Source organism: Uloborus diversus, chromosome 5 (genome assembly GCF_026930045.1).
Source record: "Uloborus diversus isolate 005 chromosome 5, Udiv.v.3.1, whole genome shotgun sequence".
In the NCBI taxonomy this organism is placed as follows: Eukaryota; Metazoa; Arthropoda; class Arachnida; order Araneae; family Uloboridae; genus Uloborus; species Uloborus diversus.
The window spans coordinates 171,210,901-171,226,437 of NC_072735.1; the positions used below are offsets into that span (position 1 = coordinate 171,210,901).

The 15,537-nt window shown below is 33.6% G+C and overlaps 1 protein-coding gene across 1 annotated transcript in view; it reads right to left on the reverse strand.

Annotated features, from left to right (window-relative positions):
* Positions 1 to 15,537, reverse strand: part of LOC129222290 (carbonic anhydrase-related protein 10-like) — a gene marked incomplete at its 5' end in the record, with an annotated part of 229,274 nt that overhangs the window by 52,843 nt on the left and 160,894 nt on the right. The window contains one exon of the mRNA XM_054856776.1: positions 6,432 to 6,586. Coding sequence (XP_054712751.1) covers positions 6,432 to 6,586 — 155 coding nt within the window. The remainder of the gene's footprint in view (positions 1 to 6,431; positions 6,587 to 15,537) is intronic.

Below are 15,537 nucleotides of genomic sequence, written 5' to 3' on the forward strand. Positions count from 1 at the left end.
TATGAATACATTATTTTGTCTAGTATATACAAATTTTCCAAGTGGCTAACTTTAGCCTTAATACAGAGCTTTAAACGTGTCACAAAATTTTCGGCTATGGGCCGCAACTCACTTACAGATATTTTATCCCATTCTTTCATAAGGATTTCTTTAGGGATTCCAAAGTTTTATGAGGTTCATCACACACCCTTGTCTCCAGAACCTTTTTGCATTGTTGAACGGCGTTAGTGACCCCAAATTTTAATGGTTTGGGGTAGGATATGTGCTAATGATAAAACACCACTTGTTTTTGTTGATCAAGGAATAAAGATTAATCAAGAAACATATCGCAGACTCATTTTGGAAGATGTTGTCATGGGTTGGTCACGAAAGGTCTTTAGAAACAAATGCTTAATCTTCCAACAGGATTCCTCATTCTGTTTGGTCCGTCTTGGAGACAAGGATGTGTGCTAAACCTCGTGAAGCTTTGGCATCCCTAAAGAAATCCTAATGCAAGGAATGAGATAAAATCTCAATAAAATAGTTGCGGCCTGTATTCGAGAATTTTGTAACACATTTAAAGCTCTGCATTAAGGAAAAAGCTAGCTACGTTGAAAATTTGTAAATATATTCAACGAAATATAATGTAGTCATATCTTTTTTTTTTTTGAAGTATGGTGGTAATATTTTCATTAGCATAAAAGTTATAATTTATTTTGTGTGTCCAAGTTGTTTCTTGTTACCCTGTAAATTTTCAAATACACTATTTTTACTTTTTAAATAAGAACCATTATTCAAAAGTAGTAAGTGTGAAAATTAATCTTTCACTATCGCTCAAAACTCTGTTAGTGACTTGTGTTATAACTCTCAATTTATTTCAAACACAATTTCATTATAACGATGCATATCAAAAAAAAAAAAAAAAAAAAGAACTTATCAAAATAATGCATTATAACAGCCCAAAAAACTAATGAGAACCTCCACACTCTCATAACAAAGACGGACACTCATGTTCTACAAAACAATGACTTTAACTCATTGTCAAAATCATCTTCACAAAACATTATAGAAATAAATTCCCGCTAACAATACATTAAAAAACAAAGCAATTGAATTATTCTATTTCCTTTTCCATTCTACTCTGTTTTATTATTTATTTTTAGACATACATCGCAGCTATTATTTCTTTTTTTACAGAATGCAGATGAAATTTTAATAGATAGTACTTTATTCCATACTAGTGGTACTCGCACGGCTTTGCCCGTAGTTGAAAACTAAAAAGGTCTTTTGGTTCGCCTGTATATTTACAAATAATGTATGGTGAATTTCTCGCCAATTGGCTTGCCCATGTTGCTGTTCCACGATATGATAACTTGGTACTTTACTCGTCCATCTTACGATAATTTTGCTCGGGAAAATGTTCTTAAAATTGGAATAGAAAAAGAACAAAATTGAATTTTTAAAAAATCGCTTCGAGGTGCACACCCCGTGCTACAAACGGATTCTGTGCCAAATTTTATGAAAATCGGCCGAACGGTCTAGGCGCTGTGCGCATCACAGACATCCAGACAGACAGACACAGATCCAGACAGACTTTCAGCTTTATTATTAACTAGTGGTACCCGCACGGCTTTGCCCGTAATAGAAAAATTAAAAAGTCCTTTGGTTCGCCTGTATATTTAGAAATAATGTATGTTGAATTTTCTCGCTAACTAACTTGTACTCATGTTACGTTCCACGTTATGATAATTTCGTATCTCGCCAATTGGCTTGTGCCCATAATACGGTTCCACGTTATGATAATTTCGTAATTTACTCTTCCATCTTCTGATATTTTTGTTCTTAAAATTTGAATATGAAAAAAAAACCACATCGAATTTTCGAAAAATCGCTTCCAGGTGCACACCCCCAGGCTACAAACTAACTTTGTGCCAAATTTCATGAAAATCGGCCGAACGGTCTAGGCGCTATGCGCGTCACAGAGATCCAGACATCTTCCGGACAGAGAGACTTTCAGCTTTATTATTATTAAGGAAATAAAGATGAAATATTATTTTGATTCGAGGCAACTCCATAGATGATCCACGAAACACTACTTTAGAAGACATACAAGGCAATAAGGAACACAAGACACGCCAATACTGTCCACTCATCAACTTTTCTGTTAATTGACACATGAAACTTGGAACCAAAAGCGAGCTTCCTGAAAACCGAGTTCCCGGTCCCCGAACTTCCTTAATGGATTTCGCGCCATGCATTGATATTCCTCATTCAGTCCGGTGGCTTTCAATGGCCACAGTGAATATATTCAATATATTAACAGTCATGTCAAAGAGGAATGTCTCCGCTGTTCTCGGACTAGAAAATTAGAACTCGTGTCAGCTTGAGGTAGATTTTCTCATCTTTACAAATTGACTAAGTTTATTTTTGTAACAACCACGTCGATAGCTGAAGTTTCATGGCGGAGAAATAACCAGAAAAACATTAAAAATTAACAGTAGCATTGATGACCATTCTGTTGTATAGCTTGACCACGAAAAGAAGGCGGATGATCTAAAAACATCATTTGTATCATTTGTAAAAGGTTGTTTGTTATTATTTTGGAATAGATAGGATTAGCGAAACCATGCGTCTTACTATTCGGTGCTTTCGGGAAGATTCTACCTATTACAAATGATACAAATGATGTTTCGCTTCAAGGTCATCTGCCTTCTTTCGTGGTCAAGCTTTAATAAGAATTCACAGCAGAAAATAACCGCCAGTTCATGTTTACCGTAAAATAAAATATTTTTTATGTACAGTTATGTAATTTTACTTATCAAATTTTCAGAAGTGAATATGATATTTTATGACTTTATATAAAAAAAACAGAATAAAGCTCTATTTTTATGAACTGAAACTATACTATTACTCACCCCCTGTACTCTCTCTGTTTACAATCTGATTACTATACAATTTACTATCTGATTGATTTTCTTTAAGCACTAACTACACCAACTAATCCATATGCACACTAAGACATTTTTATTCATACAGGGTAACGGCAGCAGTAACAGACAAGGGTCCAGTAACAGACAGTCATAAGTTTGGATTTCGATTCCGAGTCACAACTGACTACAACTGTATTTAAGTCGAGGACTGCATACTAAGTGCCTTGCCTCCATTATTTTTTATACCGATAGATGGCAGCGTCATCACCGGATCGAACAGTTAATGAGAATTTAGAACCAGACCAGGAGCTAACAGCTACCTGGTGCTATCACCCCCAGAGGTAACGTTTCACTTGGAGGACATTGAGACCACGAGCATATTTAACGTCGCCCAGTCCCCTTTAATGACGACGGTGAATCTTTGACCATAGAGGTTCGAACTCAGGACCCTCCGGCCCCGAATCCGACACTCTACCGATCGGGTTACCACGGCCCTAAGTTTGGATTTATAGGATAAGAAAATTAGGCGGGTTAAACGGATGTCGATGCGACCCATGAATACGGCGCAACCATCTAGTGTTATCATAGTAAATTTTATGAGCAAGTTAGTATTAAAAGGGGGTGGTGGAAGGTTATGAACTGCCGCCACGAGGTCTGCCCCTGTTTCATGTTCATTTGAGTTAAATGAGGTTTTAGGTCTAAAAATAAAGATCTTTTGCACATTTTGAAGAGAAAAGGGGAATTTCTCCATGACTCATTCTGTCTGTTGCTGGGTTTATCAGAATTTTCGGTGTCTGTTACTAGGGGGTCGGACCTTTTTTCGAAGTTGAGCACATAAAAATTGAATTAACTAATTTAAAAAACCCAGTAGCAGCCAAACGTTAGATGATAGGGGAAGCTGCGGTATCCACGGACTAAATTTACATTTCAATTTTTGCTGGCCTCTGGGAATGGATAACCGATCGGAATTTTTTTCTAGAAGAATCTACAACTTATCATCTGATCTGGCAATTTTTGTCAGGTAAAAATCTCAAAGCTTTCAACTTCAAAATTTTTTTCTTAGAAACCATCTTTTTTGTCCGTAGGTACATCACCCCGTTCACTCCGCGGACAGGGGCCTTTGTACCCACGGACAAATAAAAATATAATGTATAAATAAGTCTAAGGAACTCAGACTCAATACATTATACTCAATACATTTTCATAAGTCATTATATGTTGAAATACGTCAAACATCCATTGAAAATAACATTAAATAAAATATCCAACAGAAATTATGATTTGAAAATTGATCGAAGGTTTTTTTCTCTTTTTAAAATTTTCTTTAATTTTTAACATTAGCGAACTCTTTAAAAAAGTTATTACTCTTAAGAGAGTAAATGATGTAATAAATAATACGTTTCTAAACCAAAAAAAAAAAAATAGATATTCATGATGGCGTGGCTCTCTATGTACCTACATAATAACTTCAATTTATATGCTAATTGAAACCTTTAACCAAAATTAACCCATTAAAAAAACTCAATTTAGATTAAAATAAAAATCTAGAAAAGTCTATTTCAAATGAAAACAGGTGGGATTGACGATCTGTATATTCTACAACAGGTGGGGGTTAGTTCAACACTATATATTCAAGCCCTACTTAAAATTCATCATCATTGTTGAAAGCAAATTTTGGACGTTGATGACAAGGCACCATTTTGAGGTACTTCTCATTGTAAGGAGACTCTGGTGTGACCTATAAGGAGACTAAAAATTGCCGTCCGTGGGTACACATGGTTATGTGTCCTTGGGTAAAAAGGTACGCCATTTCGGTTTTGCAAGCCAGTCACATCGACAAAAACACAATTTCACAACATTAAAAAGCAGAAAAAAAAAACCCTTCAAAATATAGGGAATCATGATACCTACAACAAAAATTAATAATACAATCCACGACGAACGAAAAAAAAAGAAATTACTCATGTTTTTTTTTTTTTTTTTTTTTTTTTACTTAGGTACTACTAAAACCGAACAAATGTGATAGAATCTTAAATGTTCATTTGATGGCGTTGAAACCTGCTGGGGTACTGGAGAGGGTTGTGACATAAACGCTGAGCCCCAATTAGGAACTCGCTCTAAGATACCCGGAATTTCCCGACCAATGTCCGTAATTACAACCGTCCGTGGGTACAGCAGCTTCCCCTATGTAGTTGCATAAAAGAAAAACAGTTTTAAAAGTCTAAAATACATTAAAAGACGCAGAAAATTGACATAACCTGAGAGCAATATCTTAAGCATGTCTGTTACTAATGCCGTAACCCTATTTTCACTTTCTTCCCGAAATCTTAAAATTTGGCTTGTAATTTTAATGTATTTGAATATGCGAAACTGGTACGTATAGTAGCGTGATGTATCAACTTTCTGAAAAGTTTTCTTGTTGTTATAAAAAAAAATGCATGTGTTGCGGACATGACCGTTCGGTCGCACCCGAAGCACATACAAATCATTATCTTTACTAATAATAAAGCTGAAAGTCTGTCTGGACCTGTGTCTGTCTGTTTGTATGTCTGTGACGCGCACAGCGCCTAGACCATTCGGGCGATTTTAATGAAATTTAGCACTAAGTTAGTTTGTTGCACGGTGGTGTGGACCTCGAAGCGATTTTTCGAAAATTTGTTTTGTTCTATCTTTATTCCAATTTTAAGAAAATTTTACCGAGCAAATTATCACAACGTGGAAGAGTAAATTACGAAACTATCATAACGTGGAACCGTAACATTGGCGAGCAAATGAACATAGCAAATTGGGGAGAAATTCGTCACCCATTATTTGTAAATATACAGGCGAACCAAATGACCTTTTAATTTTTAACTACAAGCAAAGCCGTGCGGATATCACTAGCTTTTTAAATAAGAGTCATTTCTTTAAAACTGAGTGTGCCTTCAGATATAGCTTACTTAAATAAGCACACCACCGTTAGTCCACAGCAATGGCGCGGCTAAACTCCTCAATTGAAGGCAAAGCCCTTAAGGGCGTTAATTTAATGGTTAATACCCAAGCTTTGCCTTCAATTGAAGAGTAATCCGCAATTCTGCGGGTTTTTTAGCTATCAATATGAAGGCACACTCAGCTTTAAAGAGATGACTTCTGCTTCCAGCTCGGTTTTTGTCTAATATGCACTGATGGGTTCTTACAAGAACAAAACTGCAGTATTTGGATGGTATAACCGTGGTGTCGGTATATTTGGAGTTAGATAAGAGGAATTCGTTATATTGATGGCAGCTTTAAGCTTTTTAACTGATACAAACGACGCATCTCTATATGTTTTAGAACTAAGTTTCCAAAAAAAAAAAAAAGAACGACGACTATTCTTTTTTTTTTTTATAAGAAAGTATTTTTAGAAAATTGTGAAAGAAATCAATAGATTAGGGTTTTCGTTGAAATAGATCGCTATTTCTGGAATACCCTGTATTCTATACATGCATTGTTTAAAAAAAAACAATCGTAAACAAAACTACAAGAAACAAAAGATCATATCACCTGTTGTTTAGTGATATAGATGGGTTTGTTCATCAGAATCCACGTGACTGTTTCGTGACATCCGGGCATCGTCGTCGACCCGTCGTAAGTCATGTAATATTCTGTTCCTGGAAGCAATTCTCTGACTGAGAGAGACTTCAATTCTGCCTGCTGACCTGTAAATTAAAGATGCAAATTAATACTGAAAAGTGTTCGCGTAAGCCTAATAACCAGAAGTCGCTATGGCTAGAGTACTTCGTGCTTAAAAAACTCCAGTCTTTCAGATCATTTTGGCGAAGTTTTATGATAATGTGTTTAACAGTCAAAGCGCAATATGATTTTGGGTGGTTGAAGTTCGGTTTCGGAAGAAGATTTTGTAAAAAGATCTTCAATTGACAATAAATTCATTAGGATCAGTCCAATTGACCTCATATCCTGTTTACTGATAGTACATGAAATATACCGTCAGCTCACTCATTCCTTTCGAGGACTGCAGTTTTGTGCTTATTAGCACTCATCAGCCCGGCATAGGAAGTGACTGAGCTGGAGGTGGAAAACCTCTTAAGGAAGCCAAGAGTGCCAAACAAACTGGTAGCTAATACAGAATTAGCACTGACCAGACGAGTGACCGAAACAATGGTTCAGTTCAACTGGAAAATTGAAGGCAAGGTTTATTCAGTAAGTGACCCCTAATAGCCAAAGTTGTCGTATGCCGGGCTGATGAGTGCTAACACGCACGAAACTGCAGTCCTCTGCTGGAATGATTGAGCTGGTGGTGTATTTCATGCATTTCTGCCTTAGCCCTGGCTAACGGCTGGTCTCTCACTGAACATATTTGTACTTGTGTTCACTTTATTTCACTTTAGGATGTATGCGTTAAGGGCAAAATTTCAGAATGTACATAATTCTGTTTACAAAAATGCTTCGCAAAATGTCAGAGTTCAAGAGTAAGTACAAAATATTACTGAACAGAAATAACAGAAGTTTTTCAAAAGATTATGCTTTGTTTGTGCACCGCATGAAACGCTACTTTACAGAAATATTCACAACAGCTGATCGAGGCTTTTACGCGTTGCGCAAATTACTGAATTTGGTGTTGTAAGATAATATACGTATTAAACTTGTTTCCCCACAAATTTTGGCAAAAAATTGAAAATACATCGACTGGCATAGTTAATTTTATTGGGGTATTTTGAACATGATAAAATATAGACTCATCATAGTTACTTAGCTAGTTTTTTCTTTTTGATAAATTTTAACAACTTTTTAGCAACAAAACCGGTTTGTTTTATAATGCAAAATGAATATGGATTTCATTATGACCATTTTATTAATGTTTTTTATTTTTAAAAGTTGCATTAGTTACGATAAAAGTAGTAACAAATCATACGTGCTCTTTTCCCAAAAAGTATTTTTAATTCAAACGTAAAAATATTTCAAACATAAACCTATTCTCACCTAATCATTTCATAATTAGTATATTTTTATTTAATTATAAATAATCTCTCTTTTCCATTAAAATCCTTAGAAACAATACCGGAATGAATCCAGGCTTTTCTCTCTGTGAGAGTCTTGTAACGGGATTAGTCCCAGATGGGGAATAAATACTTCAAAAACACTGATTAAAAATAAACAGCTCGCTCAAGTGTGCGATGGTAACTCATTAATACCTAAGACAAACTGAAGGCTTTTCTTTCGAAGTGCTTTGTCATTTTCAAGCCTCATACGCAAATTCATATCTCTTTGCTTACATCATTTTGTTAGAAGAATGAAAAGCGAGAATTTCTGAGCTTGGTTTTTGCCAAACTGGTGTAAGAGTATGTGTTCGGGATTCGAAACATGCTCAAAAATTTCCTGTCTTCCTGGGGAGGTTTATTTAGAACTATAGAAAAATGAACGGTGATGCAAATATATTTTTTTCTGAGATAGGTAGCTATGTATATTAGTAGACATTAATGTATATTGTCAGATACTGACATTGATAAGTGGATAAATAGAAGAACTAATAGATAGATACACTCATAGATTTATAGACTGATGAATTAAGGCATCCAACTACTAGTTTGAAAAGGCGAATTTTGACCAAATTTCGCTTTTTCTCAAAATGATTTAATTGAACAACCCCATTTGTTAAGATTATAAAACTTTTTGGACCTTTAATCTTTGTGAATTAGAACTGAAGTTCAAAGCATTTGAATACCAAGTGTGACACGTCGATTCTTTACTTACGTTTTTTGAAGAATGCAATTTTCGTTTAGATACTGGTTACGGAAAACATGATTTTGCAAATTCTATTCAACATTGAAACGTAAAACGTGGCATGCCTGTCTTGTGAGTAATTGCGAATGTATACAGCAGATTATGTAAATGACGAAATATATTTTAATATACATCATTTTTATCAAAAATGGCGATTTATTTTCGAGAAATTTCTAGATAAATTCTCGTAATTTGTCATAATTCATTAAATACTTGAAATATTTCTGTAACTGCGGACTGTTTCATTTATAAATGTGAAGTAAAGTAAGAAAATTGAAAGTAACTAGTTCATTTGTTTTAATACAGTGTTTGTCTTAACTGCTAATTTTCGATAATTTTTATCGAAAAATCACTCAATGAAAAAATGAATGATGGAATAGCTTATTTTTAAGCAAAGTTCATGTTTTAAGATCCTTATGTTTCTAAAAAAAAAACATTCATGTTATTTCTAAACAAAGTTTTAAAGAAAAACTGCTCCGACCCTAGTCGGATACCTTAAGAAATGGATACATTAATAGATAGATAAATAGATAAATTCATAGATGGATACACTAATAGATTGAATGATAGACAGATGAATTAATTGGCTATATAGCTCGACACACATAGCTTGCTAACCTAATAGACACACATAGAAACAGAGAGATACATAAATTAGACAGATATATCACCTTGACACATAGCTTTGTTCAGACAAATTGCATTAGCTTTGCTGCAACCCAAATTATTACTTTAGGATTGTACTTTTTTTTTTAAACATTTGACATTTTTTTGCTCATTTGTTAATGTTTTCATTTCTTTATAACTTCCAACGTTACAACGGCGTTCCTTCTTTTAATATTGCATCCGTAAAATAAAGTCAATGGTCCCGGATGTCTTTTCATCCATAAGCTCATTATTTTTTGCATTGAAAAAGGCGTTCCCTGTAACGCCGAAACACGTGTCTGCTGTAATTTACAAATTTGTGCTTCTTCTAACGTTGATTTTTCTTACTTTACTGTTCAGCACAAAGGTATTTATTTATCTTAATGGTCCCTGTTCTGAAAAACTAGTAAAACGTATGAAGCACACCACTCCACACCCATTATTAGTGACAGCCCAGAATACAAACAAAATAATGCCTTTTTTTCTCTCTTCTTGTGTTTTCCCATTACGTCTGTTTATTTACAAACCTTTTCTCATGTGTTTGCGAAAGATGAATAAATCTTTACTAATAATAAAGTTGAAAGTCCCTCTGTCTGTCAGGATCTCTCTCTGTCCGGATCTCTGTCTGCCACGATCTCTGTGACGTGCATAGCGCCTAGACCGTTCTGCCTATTTTCATGAAATTTGTCACGAAGTTAGTTCGTAGGATGGGGTCCGCATTTTTCAAAATTCGATGTAGTTCTTTTTCTATTCTAATTTTAAGAATAAAATTATCATAAGATCGACGAGTAAATTACGAAATTATCAGGGCATGGAACCGTAACATGGGCACAAGCCAATTGGCGAGAAAATTCACTATACATTATTTGTAAATATACAGGCGAACCAAAAGACCTTTTAATTTTCTATTACGGGCAAAGACTTGCGGGTACCACTAGTAGATAAATAAATTTTAAAAAATCTTAATATACACTTAAAATTTTTTTTTTGAAAGTTTTAGGATGAGCTGCGGTCCTATCAGCCCGTTCTTCTATGAGTTTGTCACTTGTAGCCAGATACTAAATTTGTAAAGATATTAAAAACGATGTAAAAATATCCCCAGAAGCCAAATAGTCACTGTAAAGTGAGTCAACTTAATGTAACAAACTATCATCAGCCATATATTGACACAGTACGGTAAATGTTTAAAGGCTAAACGAAGTTGGCAGACATAGTATTGTTCAAACCACACCGGCTAGTAAAAATGGCTGACACATCTAATTTCATAAGAAATAGTGTATGTCTTCCGATATACACTTCAAGTTGGCATCATTTAATGTCAGAAAAATGTATTTCGGAAAACATTAGTACGAAAAAGATTCGGAATCCTCAATTTAGTTCATGTGACATTAGTAGAATGCTGTGATTCATACTTTAAAAAAATATAGAAATTAAATCTCCAAATCCACTGAAAATATTCCAATTGATATTTCTGTAGATTTACTGGTTTCATTTGTAATCACTGCTGATGACAAGACTAAAGTACACTGCAGTGAGAAGGTAAGCCGCAGTAAATGCAAACTTTTCATTTTTCTTATTTTTGCCCATTTGTCACCTATTGTAGTTTAGCTGTGTTTTACAAACTTGCATATTTGATTTCCGCTTAAAATAAAACACGAAAAGACCGCCAAATTCCATCATTTCCATGTTGAAAGTATGAAATCCAAAACGCGTCTCTTCAATGTTTTAAAAAAGTCATTTCACTTAGTTGCTGAGCATTTTAGTATTCAACTATTAATTCAGCTGATTATCAGTTCCAGGATGTACATTTATTTATATATAAATCTCATACTCATACCTATCGATTTTGGACATGGCCATCTCCACAAAATGTACGTTAAACCACCACACGGGAGTAGTCATCCCATTTTACTTCTCAGAAATCCACTCCCCGGAGAGAAATCTTTAATAACTTATCCCAACACAAAATTAAGATTCTTTTAACACAGCAAGATTACTTCCTTCCTTTGTGGAGTGTTTAAATTAAATTAACACAGATCGAAGCCGGTGTTTGCAGAAATCATTAGGGCTCTTTCATGTATCCTTACAGAAAAAGACATGCATTAATTGATTTTTTGCTGCCAGCGTAAATGGAGACTGCTGAAGTTTTTGCGTCTGCAAGCTGTCAGTGGAAATTTACTCTTACAGCACTCCTGCATAAAAATTAAGAAACGAAAGGAAGAGGAAAGAAACATATGTTGAATTCTCTCGACGTAATTTTATCTTGCATGAAAGCACAGTTTTATTTTATCGTGTTATATATATATATATATATATATATATATATATATCGTGTATATATATATATATATTTATATATATATATCGTGTATATATATATATATATTTATATATATATATCGTGTATATATATATATATATTTATATATATATATATCGTGTATATATATATATATATATATATATATATATGAATGTATGCACATTTATGTAATTTTACGTACAATTTATGGATTAGTTTCTATGCAAGGTGTTTTTAAAGTCTTGCACTCAAAGAAAATTCATTTAAAAAATTTTGATTATGATCCCTATCTAATGTTATTTTATTATGCTTATACACTTCTACGTGTGTATCTTTCGCAGTTCTGAGAAGATTTATATGATTTTATTTCAACTTAGTGGCAGGAATTTTCCTTCTCATAGTAGGAGTTTGACCAAACAAGCCTTATCATTTTATTTGTAGGTTTCTATCCATTTTTTAGTTTTATATCTCTTATACGGATATAAACTGTCTCATTTCAACTGTCAGTATGTGTTAAACCATGGAGTGTGGGAGAGGGGGGAACACACTCGAAACCCCCTTTGTGTAGCACATGGAAAAATTTTCTTACTTTCTCAAAACTCGAAGGAGTTTTGGATGTTAGCGCCACTTATATGCCATTAGCTGATATTTTTTCAAAACCTTGATGAGTTAAAGATTATATATATTAAATATTCAATCAAAAGGAACGACTTTTAAGTTTTGAAATTACGAAGAATTAAAAAATAGATTTAGAATATAGCTCAAACTTTCATTCCTTACTTTTTACTCAATCCCTCAAAAGTGAATATTCTGACATCTTGTTGGCAATACAAGAACTAGAATTTTATTGGTTTATTTTTTAAACTGGAAAAAATTCTAGCTTAGGTTGTTTGATTCTGATTTTTTTTCCACTTAATCCGTGACAGTTTGGAGCAATCATTTTAAATATACGATTGAAAGAAAGAGACAAATTTTATTTTAAGTATACTTGTTTTTTTCCTAGCCTTCTTGCACGTAAAAGTTGAAGAGAAAAGCATAAAAGTAGCAATAACTCATCTTATAAATGTCGCTAAGAACAAAAAACAGCAACACATATTTTTAAATATATATCGAAAGATTAAAAATGGGAATGTAGGGCTTTAAGATGGGAAAATGTGGATCTGTCTGTCAATCGGTAGGTCTGTTTGTCTCTCAATCGGTCGGACTGCCTTCCGACCTCTCTGCTCCACCCTTCCCGTAATAACATAACTAATGAAGGAATTGTCTTAGATCAAACTTTTTTTTAGTCGAAAGATCTCGACGAGAACAGCAATTTTTCTTATATTTCCCTTTTTAATTTCAAAAAAAAAAAAAAAAAAACTGGAGCTAGGTGTGAGAGAAAAGAAGTTTTCATCACATGACAATAACTATGATTTTTTTTATAGTTAACCTTCAAAGGTGGATGGCCTTCCATGATCCACCCACCTTAGTTTTAATTTTTTGATCTAATTTCAATCTTACATTTATAACTTATACTTAAATATTTAAACAAACCATCCGAAAAACATTTTTACACATCTTTCCTTGAAACTATGCAAAAAAAAAAAAAAAAAAAAAGGAAACTGACATTTTCCTTTTTCTTTTGATGCATATTTATAAAATCAAAGCAAAAAATCTGCGGTGAACATCACGCTGATTCCTTTAATTTCCATTAACTAATATATGTTTTTTCACGATTACAATCTATTTCCTTTCCTACGTAAAAGAAACTGTGGTAAAAGATAAAACAAGCAAAAGATTTTTTCAAACTTCGTCTTAATTGGGAAGGTGAGTGAAACATGGAGAGCAATTACAAACGTTGCACACATTACAAATTTTCCCACACGATCAAATTAAATTTAAACCTGACAAACTGCGCAAACAATGAAGAATAATTTCGGAACGTAGTACACACTTGCGAATAGAAAAGATATTTTCCTCGTTTTCATATTTTCTTAGGCGTCTGATGATTACTAGCTGCAGATATGATAAACTCCTGATATTACACCATTATCTACGTTTATCTACAATTGGGGGGGACCGGGGGAGGTTGACTAACTTTTGACTTAAGCTCGTATATTACTGATGTTTAACTTAATATGTCAAAAACAACAATTGCTACAGATAGAACTATTCAGGTACATAAAACACTCTAATGTGACCTATATATTCATCACTATAATACTTATTTAGCCGATTTTATAAACCCCTGACGCTTGGTCAACCTACTCCATGTCCGGGGTAAGTTAACCATACGCATGGGGTAGGTTGACCTTGGCAGTATAAATGAAGAGGATTAATATAAAATAAAACACCGAAATTTATTAAATTATTGAAACTTTTCATTTAATATGAACAAACTCAAATTGGAGATCCATTCTTCGTACACAAAGAACTTTGATAAATGTAACAATTTTTAATTTTATTACTTTAAAGATTTAAAAAAAAGAACTTAAAATTAACAATAAGTAAGATTAATTCTTTGTATACTTTCTGTTCCAACCTTAATTGTAACTTGAACTACTATAATGAATCGCTAATCACATAGTCTACCTACCATCATCATTAGTATACCTACCCCGAACAAAGTTTGTCAACCAGCCCCTGACGCCATTTTGAATTTTACCTGCTCATCGTATGCAAACTTTGGCACTAACATAGAAACAATACTGGGTTCTATATAATACAACTATTATATTTTAATTTGACATGAGAACAACATTGTTTCAAACAGATTTATAGACACAATAACAAAAGAAGTACGAACGAAAACAATTACTTACTGAGACCAAAAACACAACATGTGAATATACGAACGCATAGCGACGGCCGCGGATCGCTTCGTACAAATTCGCGGTTAGTTGTTGAAAATCACGCGATGGTAACGAGTTATTGTTGCTTAATCTACTTGCCCCTATAGCCAACCATCTCAGGTCTCCTCTATCTACGATCTCAATTTTGTAATAGAATAGCTTCTTAGCCTTAATTGACGAACAATATCGTGCGCACTTACACCATTAGAGAAAAAATCTGCACAGTCGGACTTTTTTTTTTATTGAGATAAAAAATAAAATAAAGTTTTCAAAAATGCTGATTGTATGTTTATTTTTTACTTTGAAACATAAAAATAAAATTACACTATCGTACTAATAAGTATAGGAATGTAAAAAAGTAGTCGAAAACTTAGTACTGTGGAGTAAGTAAAATGACACAACGTGTATAAAGTATGAATAAAAGCATTTAAAAGACAGTTAAAAACTCAGCAAAGCTTTCTTTTTAACTCTCTTTTAAAACATTTTATTTGTACTGTATACACGTTGTGCCATTTTACTTAAGTATAGGAATGGCTAAAAAAATTAGTTTGGCAATAAAAATGAAAAATGAATGTTACCTTTTCTACCCAAATACAGTCGAACCTGTCTATCTCGAATTTTACGGGAGAGAAGAAAAATTCGAGATATGGAGGTTTCGAGGCACATAGCTTTTGAAAAAAGTTCTAAAAATAAGAAATTCGAGCAATGACTCGAAAGTAAAACTTTGGAAGCAATTTTACTAATCAACAATGTCTCCTTCCTCTCAGTTTCCGAATGGATATAATAGGTGGAAAACTTGCTTCTTGTACATAAAGTTTTAACTCTGGAGCATTATGTGACTGCTAATATTAAGAAAAATGGTTTTTGTCTCAAAAATTTCAGTTAATAAAGATCGTTTGGAATTGAATTCAAGAAAGACACTTTAGTCGAAATTCGAGATATACAGTTTTTCAGAAAATTTCATTCGAGACAAACATGGGGAAAACATTGAATTAATACTTTATGGTACAGGGAAAATTAAAAACTTCGACATAGAGAGGTTTTCGAGATAGGCAGGTTCGACTGTAACAGCATTCCACAAGAAAACGTG